We start from the raw sequence: 24,520 nt of genomic DNA, 5'->3' as shown, positions 1-24,520 counted from the left end.
CCCAATAAGGCTGTGTTGTAATGAAGGGAATTAGGCAAATACTAGTTTTTAAATAGTAAATTCATAGACGTACAAGATCTTTATTAGCCTTAAAAAAAAAAATGGCTTGGAAAAAAAATCACAGCTACTATAACTATACTTTTACATTTTCTTTAATTAGAAGGTTTAACTGACAATCATTGGCTGTTCTTTTGTCCAGAACTGTACAGCCTCTGTACAAAAATTATTTCCAGATGGCACAGTTGTGATCCAACATAGTGCTGCTCCTTTAGTCCAACTGGAACTCTCCCAGACTGTGGGGCATTAATATAGTTCTTTGTATCTAAATCTATAATCAGTACCAGATAGCTTTAAGGTGATTCTACTTGGGAGATCATCAAGCAGTTTGGAAATGTTACCCAAAACAGCACAGATGCCTGTGGAATAATGTAATGGAAATCACGTCTGTTTGAACTATTATAAGGGCAACTGAGACACACAGTTCAGCTCCTTTTCTCTCTCCTTCTCTCCCCCAGTATGATGATTGTACTCAAGGGACATAGAATCCCCATGATGCCCTTGACTAACAAAAAAGTATGCTCATAGTTTTTTTTCATGCATGCATGAACCTGATTAATCAAGATTCTCTGGGTGATGTATAAGGAACTACAGTCCTTTTCACAATTTTGTGAAATAGTTGAAAGCTATGGTGGCAACAGGCATCATTCTACTCTTCATGTTTGCGGTAGAGTAAATTAGATTGCCAATTTGGTATCATTCAGTTACATCTTTCTAATGAAAGGATCCAGTTCAAGAACTGAAATTAATAGCTGCTTCTCAGTGACCTCAGTGAGGCAGTGCTATTAGAAACAAAAGCAGAAATAGGCCTCTGTTCCAGTGCTGGATCTGAGCAAAACTTATTTTTTCCACAGAACATACTAGAGCTATTAATATGTAAGCAGAAAATTCAAGTGTTATGTGTCTTAGATACTATTACTTTTGCAAGTGGTGTAGTGCTTAGGTAACTAAGAGAGGCCCAAGCTCATGCCCTTTCTCTGCACAGGATCTAGAACCAGGAACAGTGACCAAAGGATTGCTGCATAATCTGTTGATGTAGTAAAGACTTAAGCTGTAAGGCCCCCACAGTCCAGTTTAATGTAGACAGTTGTGTAGCTTTGCCCTTATTGTTCGGACTTACACATTTGTGGGCTGCTGGGATCCTTAAAATGTATCTGCCCCTCTACCTCACTGGTTATACATACATTACTAAAAGTCAAAAGTAGAGGAAAGTTCCTAACAGTTCTTTGCTTACCAGTCAAAGCAAATATTTGTAGCTCAGGGTTGAACTGTCGAGTCCTTGGTGCACTCTGAGCCTTGTTGTTTTCTTGCAGACGTTTCATTGCCAGTTTCATTGCCAGGCTAGGCAGCATCTTCAGTGCGCAGTGCATGGCACTGAAGCATCTGCATGGCAATGAAACATCTGCAAGAAAAAACAAAGCTCAGAGAGCACCAAGGAGTTCACTGTTCTTAGCTTGTCAAATTGAGATAATTTTCCATAACCATCTTCTATTATTTTTTCTGTTTCTATTATTTTTTCAATTAATATCTCATTAGCATAAAAACTAACAACCACAACAGGCCAAAGGCCGTCATCACCATTGCTACTAATTAATGTTCACAATGTGGAGAGGGCATTCTTGGTTGTGCCATGTGATGAAGCATTTAAAATCTTCCAAAAGGCAGGAAGGTAATGCTGTCCTAGAACAATGAAGATGCAGTTCTTTCAGATTTTAAGCTGAGCAGTGGTTCTGATTTTCATTTCCATTATTGAAACAACAAAAATTCAAAAGAATATGCAGAGAAAGAAAGATCCATCCATCCATCATTATCTGTATCTCTATCTATCTAATCATCTATCTATCTATCTATCTATCTATCTATCTATCTATCTATCTATCTATCTATCTGTGTGGAACTAGCTCTGTGTCCTTCACTATGGTTGCTTCACATACTATACTAAATCATTGTGCAATTTCTTTGGTTTGGCTTACCATGTGTTGATCCAGTCATCAATGCTTTATTCACTAAACTGCAGTTAAGCCATTGTTTGGTGTGTTGTGTGAACCCCAATGGCACTTCAAAAGCCTTTTGCCCTGTTCAGACATAGCAACATAAACTGTATTTGTGATCAGGGAAAGCAGGGTGGAGCACACTCATTCTACCATCATCACCCCACCATTGCTTTCTAATGGAGAATTGCCTCTTCCTATGTTCTCTGCAAGATTCAGAGCCTTTATTTCAGCTCCATGCAGTTAAGAATTCTGGGAAACTCTCTACAGCCAATTTTTGCTTCATGCAATTTAGAAGCCTGTAAAATTGGGATTCTAACATATGACACACTTCCATAGCCACACAAAAGTGTTCTGCGCCACTAGCCCTCTATATGCAGAGGATAGGACATAGCAAAGACTAGGATGAAAGTCAACTTGCATGTCCAGTGCACCCTCCTTATAATTAAACATGCTCAGAATAGCCAAAAAGGAAGATAGCTAATCTAGTTTTGTTTGCAAAAGAAGTGTTCCCCCACTCACAATAAATCACAGCTATGTCACTACAGCTATCTTTGAACACAGTAGCCCTCTAATTGCGTGCTTTCTCAGAAGTTCTACTGCAGTTAAGAGGCTTAGCTCCAGGTGAGAGATTTTAACTGCCATGTCAGAAGCAAGTTGCTCCTTTTGTGCACTAAAGAAATGTCCTGTATAGCAGAGCTAAATGAGGTATCATAAGCTTGCATATTACAAAAGCAGAAGTTCAGACATGTAGAAGACATGAGTGACATAAAAGAGCATCCTGGACAATACAGTGCATCTCTGCCTAAAGAAACAGATGCATAACCAGATTAGTCTGATTGATATCAAAGCACAAGAAATTGCTATGATCACACCATTTTAATTTGTGTATATTTATACAACTTATAAAAATTATGTACTTAAAGACAATAACATAAAGGCCAAACAGTAATTTTGTATTTATTCAAAAGGTTTAAACATACAGAAGCAAGCTCCTAATTATTAATGCATCATTATGCATAGATGTTGCTGTTTTATACTGTAGTGCTGGCTGCTTTTTATTTTTCATCCAGTAATAGTCGGACACAACCACAAAGAACTTCCCTTGCACAAGTGCTAAGTTCCCAGTGGAATGTGCTCTTCAACTCTATGAACTTTGAAACATTACTCTGAGAATCCTGGCATTATAACTGCTGCCAAACAAGTTAGTCATCTGCCAGATAAAATTGCACCCTTCCTTCCTTCCGTCCTCCCCTCTATCAAAAATGTCACATCTTTAATAGACAATTAAAAGTGCATTAAATGTAGAATGGTTTAAATTCAGAAAGGTTTCTAAAAGTCAGTGAAAATACCACCCTGTGAATTAGATTTTTGCATTATTGATTATAAAGTATATTTTATTTAAGATTTTGATATTGCAAGCTTTTAGTCCTTTTTCAGTTTTGTTCTGTGCAACAGAATGGTTACACACTGCAATGCAATATTATTCTTGAAATACCCACTGCAGTAAATTAAAACTATTTTACATTTATATGAATACAATGTTCTTGCTGTATAATTTCAGTCATTGCCACAAAATCATTACACTCAATCAACACAATTATTTTCACATTTTGAAGTTGTTTATCTTATTTTGCAGGAGACAAATATCTATTTCCTTCTGAAGTATAATGTACTCCTGATACTTTCCTTTTATTTGAAGTTCATTTTAATGATTTCTAAGCAATAATCAATGGTTTCATGAACAGGTAATTAAAGGATTTATTATAATCTGCATACTTTTTTTTTGCAAAGACAGCTATTTTGCATAAAGATATAAATTCTTTTAAAACTAATTTAGTGTTTTATTCATGACAGTTCTGAGATTTATGAATTGTATTACAATTAAATGCAATAAGGTACAAAAAATAAAGAGTAACCAGACAATGGACATCTACCAGTGGATTAAAAAATAAAGAAAATAATATGGCTTTAATATTTTAATCAAGCAAAGTTACTTGGAGATAGAAAAATATTCAGTAACTTTGCTAATAAAAAAACATCTGCATCATTTACCAAAGACCTGGATAATTTGAAACTCCAATTTGTTTTTTTTAAAAAATAAAAATAAAAAGGATATTTGTGACCACTATAAACAATCATGTTGCATGCTATATATTTTTGTCACTGTAGAAATGTAGTTTCATATTGCTGTGCAGTCCAAAGATTTTATTTTCAAAACTGCAAATGAATTTATTTAAATTCCATTCATTTCAGCTGGAATTAAGTTCAGCTAGTATTGTCAAGATCCAACCCAATATATGGCTGTGTAATTTATATTGTGATTCTTCTGTTTCCATAGATTCCCATTCAGAACACTGTATGGCTCAAAAATATCATCTTGAATTGAATTCAGTTCTGCTTGTCTACCACTTGAATTAACAATACTGGCAGATCAGATTCTCCCTTCCCCTATACTCCTCCCAAAACTGTCAGATGGGTGGGCATCCTTAGAGGAGATTTGGGGATAAGTGTGTGTGCACAGAAAACTGGTTTGAGTAGAAGTCCACTTGCATAGTATGGATTTAGCTAAATTTTGTGGATGCAAGATGGAAATGCAAATACCTATATCACTTTCAGAAACTTGATGTACATTTGATCGTTGAGAAAATAATAATGAAAATAATGGTAGAATCCAAGGAATTACTCAGGCTTCTATTCATGCTGCATAACTGCTTTTGAAACAGAATACTTTTAAAAGTAGTTTGGACATTAGGAGATTTGCTGCTGAACGCAGAAGGTTCCAAGGAACACACCCAAACTTTAGGCACGCCTAAAAAAAAACTTTTGGATCCCAGCTTTGGTTATTTATAACACAGTGCTAAGCATGGTTACTGAGAAGTAATTCCACTGGGACTTATGCTCAAATAATTGTACATAGGATTTCAGCCTAAGAGATCCTTTATTTTTCCTCAAATTAAAGAAGCATTGGCTTAGAGAACAGTAACTGACAATTATCGTATGTAATATCAATTATCATAAGGTTTGTTTAATAATTATGCTCCATATTTAAATTATTCATATGATATATAATAATAATTATCACCCCAAGAAAGAAAGTCAGCCAGTAATATAGTTTTAAGATAAATCCAGATTTTGAAAGTTTATATTTTAGGGTTCATTTTAAGAATAGCACTATATTTTGTACTAATATAGATTGCAATCCTATACACAGTTACTGAGGCACTAATCTAAAAATCAGTAGAATCAATAGCACCTAGTCTTGTATCATTCCAAATGTGTCTAGGATGTGGGATATTTTTTATTTCCACCTTTATATTCAGATTTATTGTCCACATTTTTGGCAATATACATCAATCCCAGTTTTAAAAGGAAGGAAAAATAGTTCTTTAGCCACAATTTTGACATAAAATTAAACAACCCCAAAATGAGTAGATCAATATACTCTGAAGGTCTTTGCACTGTTAATGAGACTTGCTCAGGGGGCAATGGGTATGAAGATTTTGTTTGGGTTTGCCTGTGTTCAGGACCAGGGCCTTCGGATTGAACATGCTATGGAGCAGAATCTAATTTGATCCTGGGATGACAGTCTTTGAAAAAACTGGGCACAATTCACCATAGAGCTGACTTAAGCAGGCTCCACTGAAATGAGAACCATATTATCTGCACAGCTTTATTAGCTTCAATAGAACATGTAGAGAACAACATATTGGTGGATTCTGTCCTTTGAAATTTGTCTTGTTAGATAAAATGTGTATAAAGCTGCAAACACAGCGAGAGGCCTGAAGCAGACTCACTGTGCTCAAAGGATGTAAAAGTAGTAGACAAATGCTGAGGAAGTTGGATGGAAAAAAGAACAACTGGAAACAATTATGGGTGGTTATTTACAACAGACAATGTAAGATAGTAAATTAGATATGATGCTAAAAAGGCACAGCTTTCCCTTTCTTAAATACACTGTAAACGGTTCATTATGCATGCAGAACAATTCACTTTACAAAAAGAAAAAGAAAAAAAACCTTGTGTTTAGACAAAAAGAGTAATTAAATAGTCTCCAGCAAAATAGAATTCTTCCAAAAATACTTTCCCATTCATCCTATTAACCATTAAAGATTTTAGGTCTCATTTACAAAAGTTCCTTATACCATTTGTTTCAGGTCCTTCAATTTATACATACAGCATTGTACAGTACAGCAAAAGACTGCAAAAAATTATTGGTAAAGCCAGCACAATATACTATAAATTGAAACTGAGGCATTTGTTCTAACATCTTATCCTTTCAAGTTAAATAATAAATGAACACTTAACACAGTGTAGATCATCTATGATGGATAACATGGGATAACAAATGCCACAAGTGAATATACCAATATTATTCCACACCAAAATGTTCCATTACCTATTTTACATATCCAGGAATTTGATTTCGTTTCTCCGTATGTGTGTGTTTGTGTATAGTACAAGAATTAATGCCCCATATTGACTTTATTTATGTGCAAACCAATGGTAAGCTTTTTAAAGTTCATAATAGTTCTTAAACCCTTTTAAAACAAGCAAACAATACCAGAAACTACATGACATATTTAAAATGTTCTTCTGTTAATATATCAAAATCAAGGAGTTATTTGACTAGATATGGCTTTTCATCCAGAGGAACAGGAATATTTCATTTTTCTAAATGCTGGGAGTATTTGGGATGGCCTGATGTTCCTAAATATCTTGGCTATTTTGTCTTACCAAGCTCAGATAAGATGCTTGTTTTTCCATCCTCCAAACCTTCATATCGTCTTTAGACTACTGAGACACTGTTGAACAATTTTGGATAGCACATTTTAAATGTGGCTTCTTGAGTCCTTCATGGGTGTGGAATAGCACAGGGGAACTTAAGGCAAAGTTTTTCTTTTTCTTTTTTCCATTAAGACATGTTCTGTCACTTCCGGTGGAAGTAGAGGGGCTTGGCGTTCCCAGATTCCACTTTGGGTAACTGGTCACTGATGATTTCTACCAGCATGGCTGGAAACTCCACTTTGAGAGCTTGAGACTCTCGGAAGGTGTAGAAACAAAATTCCAGCAAATCACTAACAAGCTGAAATGGAATGGGAAAAAAAAGTCAGGAATGCTGAGCATTAATGGATGCTGAAATCATCTGTAATATTGAACAAGCAATGTAACCCACATAGGACAAGCGATTAAACTTTAGGGCTGTGCAAATACTTTGGAAAGTGGTGTGGTAAAACACCTGAGAGCACAGCTGAACCCTTAAATAAGTCCTTTCTTTTTCCAGGCTTGCACATTTGTTTGAACACTGCCTGTGAATCTTTATACCTGCATGTGCTTGCACAGCCACCTTACACGTGAAGATAACCAGAAGCCAGATAACCGTTTCCAAAGCAGCAATGCAAACCTTGACAAAAACCAGCAGTTTTAATGACATGAAAATGGCTGCTTTGTATATGCTCCAGCATGTTGTGAACCACCTCTTTTAAAGTATTTTCACAGCCTTACAATGTTTCTTTCGTAATCTCTGCTTATAACAAGTAGCTGTGAACTGGAGAAAATTACTTCTGCTTCAGTTTCACTGAAAAACTAGCATATAATTTACTCTGGATTGTAGCAAACATTTGGTTTTACAGTCATGAACTGGGAGTAGAGCAGAAGGAGAGAATGGAATTCTGCAAACACGGTGATGCTGTCATTTTCCAAATACTTCTTTTTTTCCTGCTTAACAAAAATGGCAAATTTTGCCGCATACGTCTTTTTTTTACTTCTGATTGTGCATGTTTTAGTATGAAGTGATTGGCTTAAACCTGTGAAACTGCCTCAGATTGTCCTAGGGTTATAGTCTTTACTTATAGCCTCATTTTTTTATACAAACCTTAAAGGCAAATTTTGGAAAACTCATTAAACTACATCTATTTTACAACCATTTCCTTTATTCTCAGGAGCTTGTCTTCATTATTAATAATGTTTCTCTTTCATTGGCCTTTTACTAATAAATCACACAAAAAGTAACAGAAAATCCATGAAATACACATACTATAAGCTTTTCTAACAATACTGAGCATGCCCTATTTCCATTAGCCATATCCCCTATATTGTTACAAAATTTAAAGGAGAACAAGTTTGAACTTTCAGTCTGATATGCAGGGCTCCACAAGCCTTTTTGGGTCATGGGCACAGTTGGAATTTGGAATAATGCGCCTGGCATCATCAAGTTGGTCTTATAGTTGGAGTATGCCCATTTACCACATGGTTTCTGTGTTGGATGTGGGTCAGTCACAAAACACCTTAGTGAGGCTGAGAGCATTCCTAAGCCAGAGATGGAGTCTAAGCACCAAAAATAAAACTAGTTTTTTTTAACCATTTGCTCAAAAAAACCATACTTTTCAAAGAAGGCAAATAGAATCAGTGTCTTTATAGAGCCATCAAGCTCTTCCTCAATCTATTTCTCTCTGTTAATCCAGATTCCTGCCTTCACCTGTCTTTCCTGTTAAAGCTGCACTCCTACACATCCTTCTGGGCAACTCAGATTGCTCTGTCTTGGCCATACAATATTCTCCCCACTGCTAGATTTTGTTACACAAACACCTCTGCAAGCTGATTTGCTGTATCTGCTAGGTTCAAGAAAGGATTTATAGTGATGAAAGAAGGCAGGCACAGAAGCAATTTAAGGAAAAAGAAAAGGAGGGAAGAAAGGAAGTTAAAAAGTAGGAGAAAAAGAAAATAAAGATGCAATGGGCAGTGCAAAGCAATGGGAACATGGGATGAAAAGGATGGGATGCTGGGCAGATGGAAGAAAAGGCGAACATAATTTGTCTGTGGTGGAAGGAAGAAATAAGAAGGACCATGTGAACAGACAGTGCATATTCTCTGTGTTTGTACAATAGTGTAATCGGGTGGTGGGCAAAGTTAATGTACTATGCAAAGTTAAATTTTTTTTTACCTCAAACTGATCCCAGGCAGCAATGTCTTGCTAACATGAAAAAGACTTAATAGATGTTAACCATTTTTTCCCCTGCTCCTGGCTCAGAGAAGCAAAACAGCTTATCTGGAAACTCTCATTATCCTTCTTCCAAGCCAGGCAACTGAAGATGGGAGTAAAGCAAGCAACAAGATGATGGGGACATACATCTCCATTTCTGTCTCTTTCTTGACCAACTGCAAGAAGTAAGAAGACTCTGAGTCACCTCTATAGTGCTCAGGTTTTCTGAAGCACTTTTGAGTGGGGCATCCCTGGATGCCCACTGTTTATGGGTCAACTTTTTGTGCAGACATAGCCACTATTTATATTATTATATATTATTATATTATAATTATATTATATTATATTATATTATATTATATTATATTATATTATATTATATTATATTATATTATATTATATTATATTATATTATATTATATTATATTATTATCCTATATTTCCCAGTAATCACAAAATCATAGAATTGAAAGATACCTCAGAGGTCATCTAATCCTGACCCCCCACTCAATGCAGAATCCACTAGTGCGTTTCTGACAAATGACAACCTAGCCTCCCTTTGAAGATCTCCAGCAAACTCACCACTGCATGTCACAGCTTGTCCACTGGCTGTTACCTCAAAAAGTAAGGAAGTTTCTCATTATGTTTAGCCACATCCTACTTGCTTGTAGTTTTCACTCATTGGTTCTGGTCCTGCCCTCTGGGCATGGTAGAGAATAAGGTCACTCCCTCTTCTATTTGACAACCCTTCATATAGTTGGAAACAGCTATAATATTTCCCCTCTTTGTCACTTCTGTGGTCTAAATATATGCAGATCCTTTAACAGTTCCTCGTAGCACTAGATTTCCAGACCCCACCCCATCTTGGTAGCCCTCCTCTGAATTCAGTAGTTTGTCACTGCTTTTTGAACTATAGTCCCCAGAACTGGAACCATATTCCAAATGGAATCTGATCAGAGCAGAACGAACAACTACAATGTGCTTTATGTTTCTGTTAGAAGTATTTGCCTTTTTAGCAGCTGCATCACAGGACTGATGTTTAACTTTGGTCAATAAGAACACCCAGATCCTTTTCACATTTACTACTGCCAAGCCAGGCTTCCTTCACCCATACTTATGCCTTTCATTTTTCCTACTCAGAGGTAGAACTTTACATTCTTCCTGTCAAATTACATTCCATTCATTTCAGCCCTCTGCTGAAGTGCATCTAGAATCTTTTTCTCCTCTAAAGTATTTGCTACCCCTACCAGCTTTGTGCCATCTGCAAACTTTGTAAGTATCCCCTGAACTCCTTCATCCAGATCCTGGCAGCATCTCACTTCCCTTCAAGCCTATTAACAAGCACTCTTTGAATGCAGTCATAGTCATTTGTGAATCTGACATACAAAGTAGCTCAGGTTTTACAATTTTATTAGGTAGAATAGAGCCAAAGTCTCTGTCAAAAGTAAAGTCCAGTTACACTATGTCTGTGACATTCCTCTGATCTACTCAGCTAGCAATAGTATCTAAGATGGTCATAAGGATTAGTTGAATTTCTTTGGAACAAACCCATTCTATGGCTACCCAAGCTCTCACAAATATTTATTTGATTTTAATCCCACTTTGACCTCGTAATTCTCAGCAGTTATAATGTCAGAGTAAAAATAAAACTAATGAAATTAAAACATACAATACAAACTGCAAAACTAAAAGTATAAGAATAACAACAGATGCAGATGATGTTACTGAAAATCTCTTTGAAAAACTTCCTAAAAACCACCAGAGAGGAAGCCAGTCTTATCTCAGCAGGAAGCTCATTCTGTAGGATTGGTGCTGCTGTGGAAAAGCAGTGCCTTCAGGCTTTGGCTCTCCTGACATTCTGGAAACAGGGAACAATAAGCAGCCCCATAATCTAACAGCCAGGCTGAATCCAGTTGGAAATAGTGGTCCCATAGGCACTCAGATACTGAGCCATGAACAGCTTTATAGGTTAACATCAGCACTTTAAAGTGTACTTGGGACTAAACCAGTATCCAGTGTGAACCCCACAAGATAGGTGTTCTATGCTCCAAACATTGGGAGCCTATTTTAACAGAGGCTGCCCCATTGAAAACTGACTGCAATTTCAAGATGGTCTGTCAAGGCAGCCCATGTAAAGCATACTTCAGTAGTCTGTCCAGTGGTGATAAGAGCAAGAATGACTATATCCAGGTCTTCCTATACCAGTTAAGGATGCAACTGGCATACTAGCTAGAGCCAGACACATACCCTTCTCCCCAGTTCTAGTTATGCTCAGGCAGGAACTGAGTCTAGAAGGACATCCAAATTACTAACATGCTCCCAGATGGATAGTGCTGTCTATCCAAGGACAATGCAGGCCACAAAGAAGAGCCCCAATGTACAGATAGTAACTCTCTTTTGTGTAGGTTTAATTTGAGCTTGTTATCTCAATACCCCCCAAACACCAGGATAGAACATCAACAGCCTGAGGTAGCAACATATAATAGAGTATCATCAGCATATTGATGATACTGTAGCCCAATCTGTTAGGTGAACTACCCTAGCAATTTCATTTAGATGCTATAAAGCAGGGGACTGAGATTGATCCCTGTGATACCTCATTGTGAGGGGCCACTGAGCCAACCTTTCTTCCCGAACTACAACAGACTGAAATCATCTACAGAGGAATGAGCAGAACCATTGCAAAATAGTGCCCCCAATCCCCAAACCACAATCAGCCCAATAAGATGCTGAGAGTTCTAAAAGAATCAGTGGAGGATCACTGGCCCTATCAAGGTTGTAATGCATCCAGGAGAGAGACCAGTGCCATATTTTCCATATACAAGCATGAACCCAGAGTGAAAAAGGTCTAGATAACCTGTTTCCTCTAGAGTGCTGCCATGGCTGATCTACCACTCCTATCTCATAACCTTCCCCACAAAAGTAAGGCTGGAGACCAGATGATAATTATCTAAGACCAGGGGAACAACTGATGACCTCTTCAGCCAGGGTGTAACACAGCTTTCTTCAAGACTGCCAAGATCTGTCCCTTGTGTACGGAAGCATTGACAATCCCACTTCTTCCACTCACTTTTCACAGTGCCAGTATGGGCACAGGCTCCACCTTGATATGACAGAGGATTATATAGAAAGCACCTTATAACTTCCTTTTGTTTCTAATGTACCCAAATACTCCTTTGTTGTTATTTTTAATATCTATATATGGTATCTCAGTTCATTCTGAGAATCAGCCTTTCTGACCCATCTTCTACAGTTTCTGTTGACTACCTTGTATTATTCTTTGGTTATATTCCTTTCCTTCCACTTCCTATTCATATCTCTTTTCTCTTCAGCATTTTAGAGAGCTCTGCATGTATCCACATAGTCTCTTTTGATTTTTCCTATTATTGCTTCTTGTGGGATTGTTTGCAATTGAGCCTTCAGTATTTTTTTTCATATGATTTCCCATTTTTCCTGGCACTTTTCTCCTTTAGAATTTCAAGCTATTGGATCTTATCTATCATCCCTCAAAATTCATCAAAATTTGTTCTTTTGAAGTCCAGTATGTAAGACTGACTCTTCTAAGTTTATCCTCTCCTGAATAGCACCAATTCATGGAAAATATTATCACTTTTCCCCAAGGGGCTAGTTATCTTCACTCCTTTAACCAACTGTTGGAGAAGATTAATCCAGGATAGCAAACCCACTGTTCTTTTGAATAAGATGTAGCTTTCCAATGCTATGTGCCAATCATGAAAATCATCCCACTAAGTTTTGGTGATGCTTATCACATCACATTTGTCTTCATGAGTTAACATCTCCATATTTTCCTATTTATTTCCCATACTCTCTACACTAGTGTAGAGAGATCTGAGGCTTTGAATAGCACCACCTACAGGCCTCTCTGTTATAGTTTCCTACGTAATTCTGAGTCTCCACCCTGGCCTCCTACTTCTATTTTGGCCCTAATCTTTGGCTTTTGCCAATCTCTCTGTCAATATCCTTGTGATGAGACTGGAGAAATACCTCCCATACACTTTCTTCAAAATCTTCGTAAAGTGTAGCTAAACTCTCAGGGTTCAACTTCTTGGAACAGAAGTGAACCTTCAGCAAATTAATGTGAATTTATATTTGCAAAACTTAGTTAAATTCTTAGTATTATTGCTATTTTTGTTTGTTTGTTTATTTACCAAATTTATTTCTGACAGGCAGAGAACAAGGCAACAATTCCATTTGGAATGACAGGCTCTTAAGTCTTTTGTGAGCAGTGCAAGCATTAAGCCATTTGTCTCAAAAATCGTGTCAAGGAATTGCTCTTAATAATATGATAATATCCAAATAAGCAATTATAGTTATGCTTGAAATCACACTATAATCAATTCTACTAGGACATTTTAAATCTAAATCTACCAGTAATTACATAATTCAAATTACTTCATGTATTGACAGAGGGATATGAGATGTCTTGATTCATGTAAGCTGTTAAATGGCATATGTGTTATTTTAAACTATGCAATGGGATAGTGATTTTTTGACCTTTCAAAAAATCCCAGTGTGTGTTGTTCTTGAACAGTCTTCATCCAAATAAACAACACAGCAATCATATGCATTAGCCAGAGCGGCAGTGAAGAATGAGCGATACCTCATGCTGATCAGAATTTCTGTGGCATGCAAATGAATACTTCTAAGTTCCCAGCTTCTCTCACTGGGAAAATGTCCTTTTCTAATGCTGAGCTTTTCCAACCTCAGAGAGCACAAGCCTTGAAAATTGATGGATGGGAAAAAATAATCTGAAATCACTGATCTGAGGTTGGAATCCTGTCTCTGACTCTAGAGCAGTGCTTCTCAACCATGACAACTTGAAGATGGGTGGACTTCAACTCCCAGAATTCCTCAAGTAGCATGGTTGAAATCCACCCATCTTCAGGTTGCCAAGGTGGAGAAGCACTGCTCTAGAGGAAGGTGTCCAGTAAATTCTGTCACTCTGGGATGCTGCTTTAGGAGCCATGGATTGTGTTCCAAGTATAACAGAATGCCTATATATACTTATTGTCTCAAATTCATTAAAAGTGCTGAATTCCAGCTTTATAATAATTAGTTATAATGATGTAACTTTATATTTTAGGGATAAGTTCCATACATCCCAGTTTTCTAATTAGCTACAAGTTTGTGAAAAAATGTTAGAATTATTGTGTTTTCAAATGCTAGTCTTATACTATTAAAGATGCAACAATTTCTTCATGATCAGTATTATAATTATTGAAACTCCCACAATAATATAACTACATTTCTCCAAGGTGGCAAACTCAACTAGCTAAACAAAAAGCTGGCCTGAAAAGGAATTGTTGAAATCTCCCTCTCCATTTCTCACAGCACAGTGAATTATTATCAGCATCTGACCTAGTTTGTGAAATGGAAATAAGCTTCACACAGCAACATGAATTCAAATCACATAATGCTTCTAATAACACCTTATTAAAATTTTACGTCTTCATTTAACTACGAGCACACTGCCTTATCAATTTACTTTTTGGATAGTATCAATTAAATTTATGGATAGTTTTTAAAAATGGGAGAAATTTTCATGGCAAATCCCTTTTTAAAAAATTCTCTGAGGGGTCAAGAAGGAATCTGCAGAAAATGAAGGAATATTTTTTCCAATTCTCTATCGACAGAATAATTGATTTAATTGAATTGCATAACATAGTCACATTGGTTTTCACTATTTACAATGATCCAACAGGCTTAAAGGCATCTAATAATCATTACTGTAATGGTCTATCTTGTCATTAATAATTTGTTTTAAAAAAGGCAATTTATTCTCATAGGAAAATTCATATTAGGCTTGATAGTTAAATTCTACTTAAAGATCAGAGACTAGGGAAGAATGTTACTATGGAAGAGAGCTATGACCTTTTGTCTGCTTGTGAGTTCTCTGAATGTAGCTAGCTGGCTACTGTGTGACCCAGAATTTTGGACTAGAACAAGCAAGGCTTTTCTTAGGTTCTTATAATCCTGGAAGGAATTTGGCTGGATTATCTATGCAACTAGCTAAAACAGTTTTAACAAAGTTCCCTGAGAGTTCTAGTTAGCAACATCTGGGGTGGTACACTGCAACTCTAATCCTAACCAAAAAATTGTGGTTTTGTGTCTAGAAGTTTGGTCTTTGATATATATTTGCCTATACAAATTCATTAATGTTTGTAAGACAAAAAGAAGTACCTACGCATATCTATCAGGCATCAGCCAATCTCTTTCTCTCTTGCTGCAACTTTGTTGTTGTTGTTGTTTGTGTCTTTTTTTGGAGAGAAAAAGTTTACCCCCCTCAAAAAAAACCATCAAAAAACAACAACAAAAAAAACCCAGACCCAAAACCCTTTCTCCTATGAACAGAAAGGGGAACTGAAGTAAACATGCCAGTTTACTGATACAAGCCTGATAAGTGGAGAAAAGATACTGAGATTTAAAGTTAATTAATATACAAAGTTTGACTTGCTGTATCAAAGAAAATAATGTAGTATAGGTTTTGATCCAAATGACTTCCACAGCACAGTACCATCTTTGTGCTGTGAAGATAGAGCAAGCTTCTATTTGTGCAAATGTACAGAAATGAGATATTTGTCCCAAGGCCTTTATAGGGTCTACATCAGCTTAAATCTGACTTAATCAGTCCTATGACTTTGTGTCTGAATTCAACTGTTCAATAATCACTTTCTTTTGTTTTTAGAAATTAGGGACTCTATAAATAAATGTGCTGATGTTTTACAATTTTAATCTGCTTACATTTTCTTTCCAGGAGCATTTTCCTCATCTTGGCATTTTTTAGCATTCACGTATGTTCCCCATGAGAAGACCAACTTAAATAACTAATGTAAAATTTTCCTGTTGCTATTATTGCCTAAATTGTAAAGCATTGTCATATTTATACCATGCCATTGTATTCAAAGTAGCTCAATCCCATCTTTATACAATTTAGTCTCCAAGGAAATTTTTTTGCCCATGACCTTTGGATTATTCTAGACCGCAAGTTTATTAAATGATATAATTGTACGGAACCACTGGCACTATATAACATATAGTGCACTGAAGGCACTATAATAATATATTATTCTCTGAAATCGATACTATTCTAAGCCAAATTGATAGACAAGACTTTATGTAATTTTCCCAAAGATATTTCCAATCTCAGAAGAACAGTTTTCTCGCTGTCAAAATTTTCCAGTAACACAGACGTTTTGAAAAGGAGATACTTTCATTCAGTGACTTTCTATGCTCAAGTGGAGGTGATAGGGATTGCTAATGGAGTGTAAGATTTTTCTCCCACTTTTGACCCCTTTATTATATACTTTTTCCCAAATAGAAAGGGTAGCACCAGAATGAAAACTATTTGTAACAGCGTCTACCAACACTTTCCAGGGAGTAAAGTAACTCACCTACAGGAGCTTTGATTTCCTTAGAGGCTTCTTAAAACTAGTCCAAATATGCATGAAAAGTACAAATAATTCTGACTCTTAAAATTTTATTGATCATGGATCATAATATTACATGCAACACACATACATGCACCATCCCAAGTTTCAGCCAGCCTGCTACACAACCTAGTCAAATATTTGGATGGATTCAGATTCACTGTTTTCAATGAAACTCTCTTAGCTTTAATCCAAAAACATTTAACTAATCTGGTGTGTATAGCAAGCTGATGTTGAATAAAAAAACTGATTCCCCTCCTCAAAGCAAAAGCAAGTCTCTAAAGAATGAGCTGTTACTGCAGTACTAATAATACTCTTGACTCCCACCAAGATTTTTCAGTGTTTTAATTAACAGCACATTACTCAACAAATAATTCCATATGTATATTCTGTAAACAGACCTCAGGCTTTCATACAGATCTGACCTGAAATGCACCATACTGTACTGCGTCTTCATAAATAAGCCAGCTAAGTACAAAGAGGCACATTTATATGCAACCTCTCACACACCAAGGCCAAAGTTTCTGAGCAGTGTATTAAAAGTGTATTTCACTGTTTCTATGCTAGCAATAATGGGGAACAGAATTGTCTTCATTTTTGCTAAGTGATTTAAAAGCTTTTAAAGACATATTTGCAAATATCCTCATGTAACTGGCAGTTCAGTAAAATTGCAAAACAAAAAAAGTCTAACTCCTACTGGGAAATAAAAGGAGAATTTATGTCAATATTTATTTTTTTATTTATTTATCTATCTATACCTATCTATCTATCTATCTATCTATCTATCAGTCAATCAAATTTATATAGCCATCCATCTCACCTGAAGTGATTCTGGGTGGCATGCAACAAATTATTGTACTACTATAGTTATGTAACTAACCCATTATGTTCAAAGCTGTTTATAAGACTTTTGGAACACTGAAGACAGTTTCACAAGTCACCAAACTCAGCAGGGGCTCTAAAAAGATTACTCAGAAATGAGGAATGTAGATTCCATGTTACAGAAAGCAACTGACAACTAGGTTCCATACATGCCACATTTTTTAACAATTCAGAAATATGTCACATTTCGATGAAATTCTAAACAAAGGGCTTCAATTGATTTTCAGTGTCTTATAAGGTTAATTCTGGGAACACAGTTTGTGGATTTCCCCCACCCACAAGGACTGGCTGAAAGCATCCAATGACCCAAAAGAACTTCTTTTAGCTGCAGATCCTTTGCCATAGACTTATTTACTCTCCTGTTTCCCTTTTAGACCTGAAACAGAAGTGAAATAGCTCATGTGGTTGCCACTCGAAGCTGAAATCCAAAACTTATTTTCTATGTTCCCATAATGTTTATGAGGGCATGATATATTCATTCTTTGTTTCGGTATGCATCTGTCTATTCTTCCTTCGCTTTATTGGTTATTACCAGCAATTAGTGAACCAGAGGGAGAGATAAAAGATGTGAAAATATTATGCTTTGTCAAACTTTTTCCATAACAAATATTTTGCCAAGGAAGCTGTTACAGCAGTACTCCTATAATGTGAGCTGGTATCATCTCACCTTTTCTAACTATTAGAGCCTGAGGGGGATTATTTATCTGATTCTTCTTCATAATACTTTCCTCTACGTTGTAAATTAAGTTACTTACATCATGAATAGAGTCCAGGAGCTTTGTCAGTTGATAAAATCGCTGCCAACTTTGCCCAGAATTGTTTGGATGCTTAGTTACCATTTTTCTAAGTTCTTTAATATAATTTGCCCTCATTTCTTCAAATGCAGCTTGGCTCTTGAGGCCATCCTTGGGAACTACAACAAAAGAAAGTAATATGTGCATTAGTCAACCTTTTGTCAAATGTAAAAGAAAACTTGTGTGTTGCAAGTTAAGGTCATTTCTTAATGAACAGAAAAAATAAAAATTTGGCATAATGCAGTTTCCGTATGTCTCGTGCATTGTGTATATTGGCAATTGTATAAGCCCTTTGACACTTGCAAAGTGTTCCTTACAGATGAATGTACAGGGAAGGGCTAGCTTGAGTATTTAATAACAGAGGGCAAGTTTGCCCGTTCTTTCTCTCTCTTTCACACACGCATTACATAGGAATGAAATATCTTTTATAATGCCAAATCTTTTACAATGTTCCTAAACTCAAGTCAAATCTTACTATAATTTATGTTAGTTTATGGAATTATTTCCAATACATATAACTACCACCAGAGTGAAACTGATATATTTTCTTAAAGATGGAAGAAACAATATACAGTTAGTCCTCACTTAACGATGGTTCAGAGATACGACAGGTCTAAAAAAGTTACTTATGACCTGTCCTCCAAGTTACGACTATCACACCACCCCTGAGGTCACATGATTGTGATTTGGGCACTTGGCAACCAGCTCACATTTATGACTGTTTGCAGCATCCCGCAGTCAAGTGATTGCAATTTGCGACCTTCCCAGCCAGCTTCTGACCCGAAAATCAATTGGAAACAATTGATTTGCTTTATGACTGTTGCAATTTGCTTTACAACTGTGGTGACTCACTTTACAACTGCCACAAAAATGGTCATAAAATCAGATCTGGTCACATGGTTCCTCATTTAATGACCACATCCCTTTGCAACTGAAATTCTGGTCCCTATTGTGGTTGTTAAGCAAGAACTACCTATATTAATATTTACTTCTTTGTGCTATTCTAAAAATAATCTTTTAAGCCAGAATTCTTTTGCAACTTAATTCTTTTATGATGCAAATATAGCACAGGTGAAAAATAAAGTTCAGATGAAAAATATTCTATTATACTAGGCACAATATAAACAATGTTTGTAAAATTTTCCTTAAATGTTTTATCATATTTGGCATTTCCTTCTTTATAGCATTCTTGTGTTATTTTCCTTCCCAGAATGACAGTGCCATTATTCCAGCTATGCTTATACAGTCACATACAATCATGTGGCATATTGAGTAGATTGCCCCTACCAGTACATAGAAACATCTGACAAGTTAACAAGCTTTGGTATATCTAGTTTCAATTTACTTAATTATTTAAGGGTCATGTCAAAGGTTGTGTACTCTCCTGCATTGTGGTAAGTCAAGATAAGCAGACTGCAGCTTCAGGATTCCTTCCTGCTTTTATAGGCTGTGGAGCATTCCCTAATAGCCATACTATCCATGTACAAAGTCTATAGGTGTAAGATAGTTTTGAAAAAAGACAAGTACTAACCAGATTAAGGCCACCCCATCCCCACCCTACCAATTTGTGATGCTCTCCTACTCATCACAGCTTCTTCTTTCCCTACTGTAAACAGCAGCCCTCAGTCATAAAACTGTTGCATATCAATGCAAAAATGCATACTGATATTGTGTCAAACCATTTTTTAAACTTACACATGAGTCTCAATCATCGTTCTGGAATCAATTTTGAAATAATACAGACTGTTGTTGAAAGTATGTGGAAATGAGAACCTGGTACAGGATTCAGTAGTGGTATCAGATGCTACTTAATACCAGAAAGCATTATAGCATTCTTACACCTGGGTGTCATCTTTTTCTTTGTGTGAACCTCAGTGGTATAAAAACTCTGAAAATCAATCCTCCTCTTAGCGATCTTACAAATGACATTTTGGAACTAGGAAAAATAGAATGATGGAGTAGATAGGCCCTTGGCTTGATCCAGAACATCTTATCTTACATAAAAAGTAAAAAAAAAATGTTTTAAAAGTTGGTCAGACAATCTAGAATCACCCAGGATATTTTTAGATTACTTCCAGTTTCATGAGGACTATCACTGAGATTGGCTCCATGGTATTATTAGAGGCTTTGAAACAAACCTCATCTAATTTTTATATGAGCTTCAAAATCTTATGAATACTGTGCAATATATGCCAACATACACAGCCTAATATATTATGTAGTATGGTAATCATACAACTTCAATCTAAAAACAAAGCTCAAAGAACTCCAACAATGCAACATACTTTCTGATGTTCATTTACTTGTTAAGTAAACAAATTACTTCCCTCCCGCCTTGTCAACCTGGATTCTTATTCCTAATCCAACATTCTATTATGATCAATTGCAAACAAACTTGCACATATAATGTTACAGTTTCATGTTATTAAGAGAAATAACTTGCAATTTCATTAGATATAGGTCTCATGTTAAAATGATCTAAAGAGAGAAATCTGGTATGGAAAGAATAAGCAACGTGTTTTAGCATGGGACGTTTACCTGCAAAACTCAGTTTTTTGTTCACTAGTAAGTGCTGGAGTATGACATCTGAAACCCATGCCCTTTCTCATTTTTCAATCCAGATTACTCAATAAATACCTCATTTGTTTGTTTATTTACGTATTTTTAAAGAAAAGCTGAACTTTGTCAAATGGTATTCCAAAATGGTGATGACATTAAAAGAGAGATTCAGAGGCTCAACAGCTGTTCCAAAAGAGCAATAATGTTCTAAATGTTTATCTAAATAATTTAGCAGCTGGAGACAAGCAAATAGCTGGTCTGGGAGCTGTTATTAGATCATTTCAGTTTTGGAAAAGATGCTAATGGGAGGTAAATGGCACTTCATACATTTAACAGGAATCTATCTGGACCACTATTTGGATAGGAGGAGGAAAGAATTTGAATGGGCAACCTGAGAATAGTAATAGTTAAATTGTACTGATGCTTTTCTGAGGGAAGGGACAGTGTAGAAAGAAGGAAACACTTTTTGGATACAAGCATCCAAAAATCTTGATGAGGATATAAACTTGTTGCTTTTGTTCCTAGTATAATTCCCTAGGGAATGAATATCAGAATGACTACAGAATTACAGGCTTCTTGGCTTCCTAATGAGTCTATGTTCTAATTTCTGGCTATTGTACTGTTATTGTGCTGTCACAATTGGTCCCTGACAATGGGAATAATCTATTTATAGAAGATACAGGATGGGCAACTTGCACCTATGAACACTCTCTGAGATCAGTGTTGCTTCCAATGATGGTTCTACCACTTTTGATACAATTAGTTTGCTCTGTATCAACTCTTTCAAGCAGTAACTTCACAGAAAAGTTGGGCTATTACTTTATTTCCTGGCCTTTTACCCTTTTTTTGATCAGCCAAGTGTTCTTGCTATCCAATATATTTTGAGAAAGTTGTCACATTTTTTACCACAAACCTGTAGTATGCATTGAAATCTCTCTTCTCCACTATTCAAATGATATACAACGTTTTCATTCATTATTCAAGATGGCTTTCATGAAAAAAGTGGTTTGTTCATTCTTTGTGTGTGTGTGTGTGTGTTTGTGTACAGTGTATGTGTAATAAGATTGTGCTCATTTTTAAATCAAATGGATCTACTGAATATCCAAATGGTACCATACTTCAGTAATATATGTGTAATCATTTCAATATTTATATATATAAAACCACCTAATTATGATGAAAGGATTTTTTTCCCTATTTCTGCTTGTCCATTGATGGTTCAGTCAGTGGAACAATGTATATATAAAAGGTTTCAGGTTTATATAATCAGATATTAACTATACAACCCATTTTAGAAATATTTATATGTTTTTTATACTATCTAGATAAATTGGCACAAAATAAGAGTGTAATGGCATTGTGTATACTTTTTAACAGTAAAATCTGAAAATTATTAAACTAGCATCCACAGAATTAAATATATAAAAACTGATAATCAGAAACACAATTGAAACTCTAGATTTTGGGACATAAGCCCATTGGATTCTTATTTTTATTATTACATTTGGCAACTAACTATCTTTCCTGTTCTGTGGGCTGGAGAAAAGCGAAAAACAATTGAGATATAATGTGTGGTTTCTTCTATGTTATTTGAGAGAAGTTTCTTTCATGTGGCTACTATTCAAGTTTTTAAACAAATTCCAGAAAGTGGTCACATGATTAAACATCAACCAATTAAACAAGCTTGGAAATATATAATGTATCATGTTGTATGGCTGGTAATGTTTAGACTGTTGCCTCTATTTGTGAATTGGATGTCTGATATGATGTTAAAATCCTTCTTGTAACAGTTTTAAAAAGATTAGTTTTACAGAGCAAGTTACTTGACATAGCTAACTGAATGCATAAAATCCCCAAATAGCAGAACATTAACACTGGGAGGAGCCTGTGTAGCTAATCAACTTCACAGATACTTATGGGACAGGGATGCAAAAGAGGACAAAAAATTAAAAGGACATATTATAAGATAAAGCTTCATAAAAGTATAGAACCTTATGAGAAAAATAAAAAGTCCAGTAATCTCACCGCTAACCTCTCCTTTAATGCTTTTCACACTGGAGATGACTATAGTAAGAACAGTGCAATTACATATACAAATACTGTATGGTCCATTCAGATCTCATGATTAAACCAAAAACACATCAAGAACTACTTGGCAAAGGCTGGGACATACTATGGTCGATGTACCCACAAATTGCTGGAAGAATAAAAACTGACCTCAAAAATGAGGGTGGGCTTCTAAGAAAAATGACAAATTTGAAATGCACATACAGTGTCCAGACTATCTACAAAGCAAATATTTAAATTGTAACTCAGATAGGGACAGAGAGAGAACAAATTTAAAATTGCATGATAAAATGGATGCAGAACGAAAGAAACAGTCATAACACAACAATGGGAAGAATTATGGAACAAATGTATAAAATTTATCCCAAGTTATACCTTAAGAGAAAACTGGTGTAAAACGTGTTATAGATGATATACAATGTTGTCAATAATTGCCAAGATAGTCAAATCATATAGTAATAAATGCTACAAATGCCATGAGACAGAAATAACATTTTTACCATATGTGGTGGACATGTAAAAAAACCTCAAAAGTACTGGAAATAAATACACAGCCTTATTCAGATAGTGTTAGAAATCATATTTGAAATGAAATCACAATTCTTCTTACTAGGCATAATTCCTAAAGGTATTAACAAAGACCCCCAATTTACTAAGATACATGTTCACAGACACAGGGATAAGCCTAGCCCAACATTGGAAACTAGGTATGTTATCAAAGATATCACACTGGGAACTTAAACTTAGAGAATATGCAGTAAAGGCAAAATTAACAGCATATATTCACAACTGAAGTTTTAGCAAATTTAAGCAAGAATGGATTCCATACATACTATATCTTACACAACAAGGCAAATATAGAGTAAGGTTTTTAAGGGGAAAAAGAACTGTCTAAAGAACTGAAATCAGAAATCACAAAAAGTTTAAATGTTTATAAATACTGTACATCAGTCAGAGTACAACAAAGGAGCAGTTAGGAAACTAAGATTTATTTATATTGTTTTTAGTAGTTCCTTCCTTCCTTCCTTCCTTCCTCCCTCCCTCCCTCCCTCCCTCCTTCTATTTTTAAATAACAAATAGTGGAAATTTGGGGACTCAGCTTAGAGATTCAAATCCTTTCTCACTGTTAAAATAAGCTAATGAACTTTGTTTTTAATGGTTAATTTCTCATTAAAGATACTGAACACTAACTATACAATCTTGGTAATTCTTTTGTCTACTTACTGGTATTATAGTTTTGTATTAACAATTTTTCCTTTTTTTTTCCTCCTTTCACTTGCTTGTTCACTGTTTTTTCTTTCTTTCTTTTAAAATGATTAATTTTTTAATTTTTTTTTCTAAAAATTAAGGAATGGATATACCAGGGTTCCTTTCCCTACCTCCTGTCTACCTGATGTCAGTTTATTTCTGGAAGTAATTTATTTCAGGTTATAGTTTCAGTGATGGAAGAGAGAGCCCAGGATTCTGCTAGACTTTCAATGTCAAACCTAGAATGTTGGACACTTGATCCATGATAGTGTTTCTGTCCTATAGATACTTTGTATACCTTACATCACCAATTATTTCCTTACAAGAAGGAAGCCCAATTATAAGGAATACATATTATAACACAATATGTAATCAAGACTATAATGAGTAGAACAAGAGATCTCTCTCATAAGAGGCTAGGGGAGGAGGGCTATACACAAAGGCCTCCATCACATTTGTGGAAATACTGACAGCAAAACTGTACAAGCAGCA

General features: G+C 35.6%; 1 protein-coding gene across 3 annotated transcripts in view; it reads right to left on the bottom strand.

Annotated features, from left to right (window-relative positions):
- Positions 1 to 2,908: 2,908 nt before the first annotated feature.
- NR3C2 (nuclear receptor subfamily 3 group C member 2) overlaps positions 2,909 to 24,520 on the bottom strand; it is a 172,709-nt gene continuing 151,097 nt past the window's right edge. For all 3 annotated transcript variants that reach the window (XM_063310299.1, XM_063310297.1, XM_063310298.1), the window contains exons 8-9: positions 18,116 to 18,273; positions 2,909 to 7,134 (exon numbers count right to left, since the gene is read on the bottom strand). In XM_063310299.1, the coding sequence (XP_063166369.1) occupies positions 6,979 to 7,134; positions 18,116 to 18,273 (314 nt within the window). In that variant the 3' untranslated portion in view covers positions 2,909 to 6,978. The remainder of the gene's footprint in view (positions 7,135 to 18,115; positions 18,274 to 24,520) is intronic.

This window comes from Candoia aspera, chromosome 8 (genome assembly GCF_035149785.1).
Source record: "Candoia aspera isolate rCanAsp1 chromosome 8, rCanAsp1.hap2, whole genome shotgun sequence".
Lineage (NCBI taxonomy): Eukaryota > Metazoa > Chordata > Lepidosauria > Squamata > Boidae > Candoia > Candoia aspera.
This window is presented reverse-complemented; position numbering and strand designations above follow the sequence as displayed.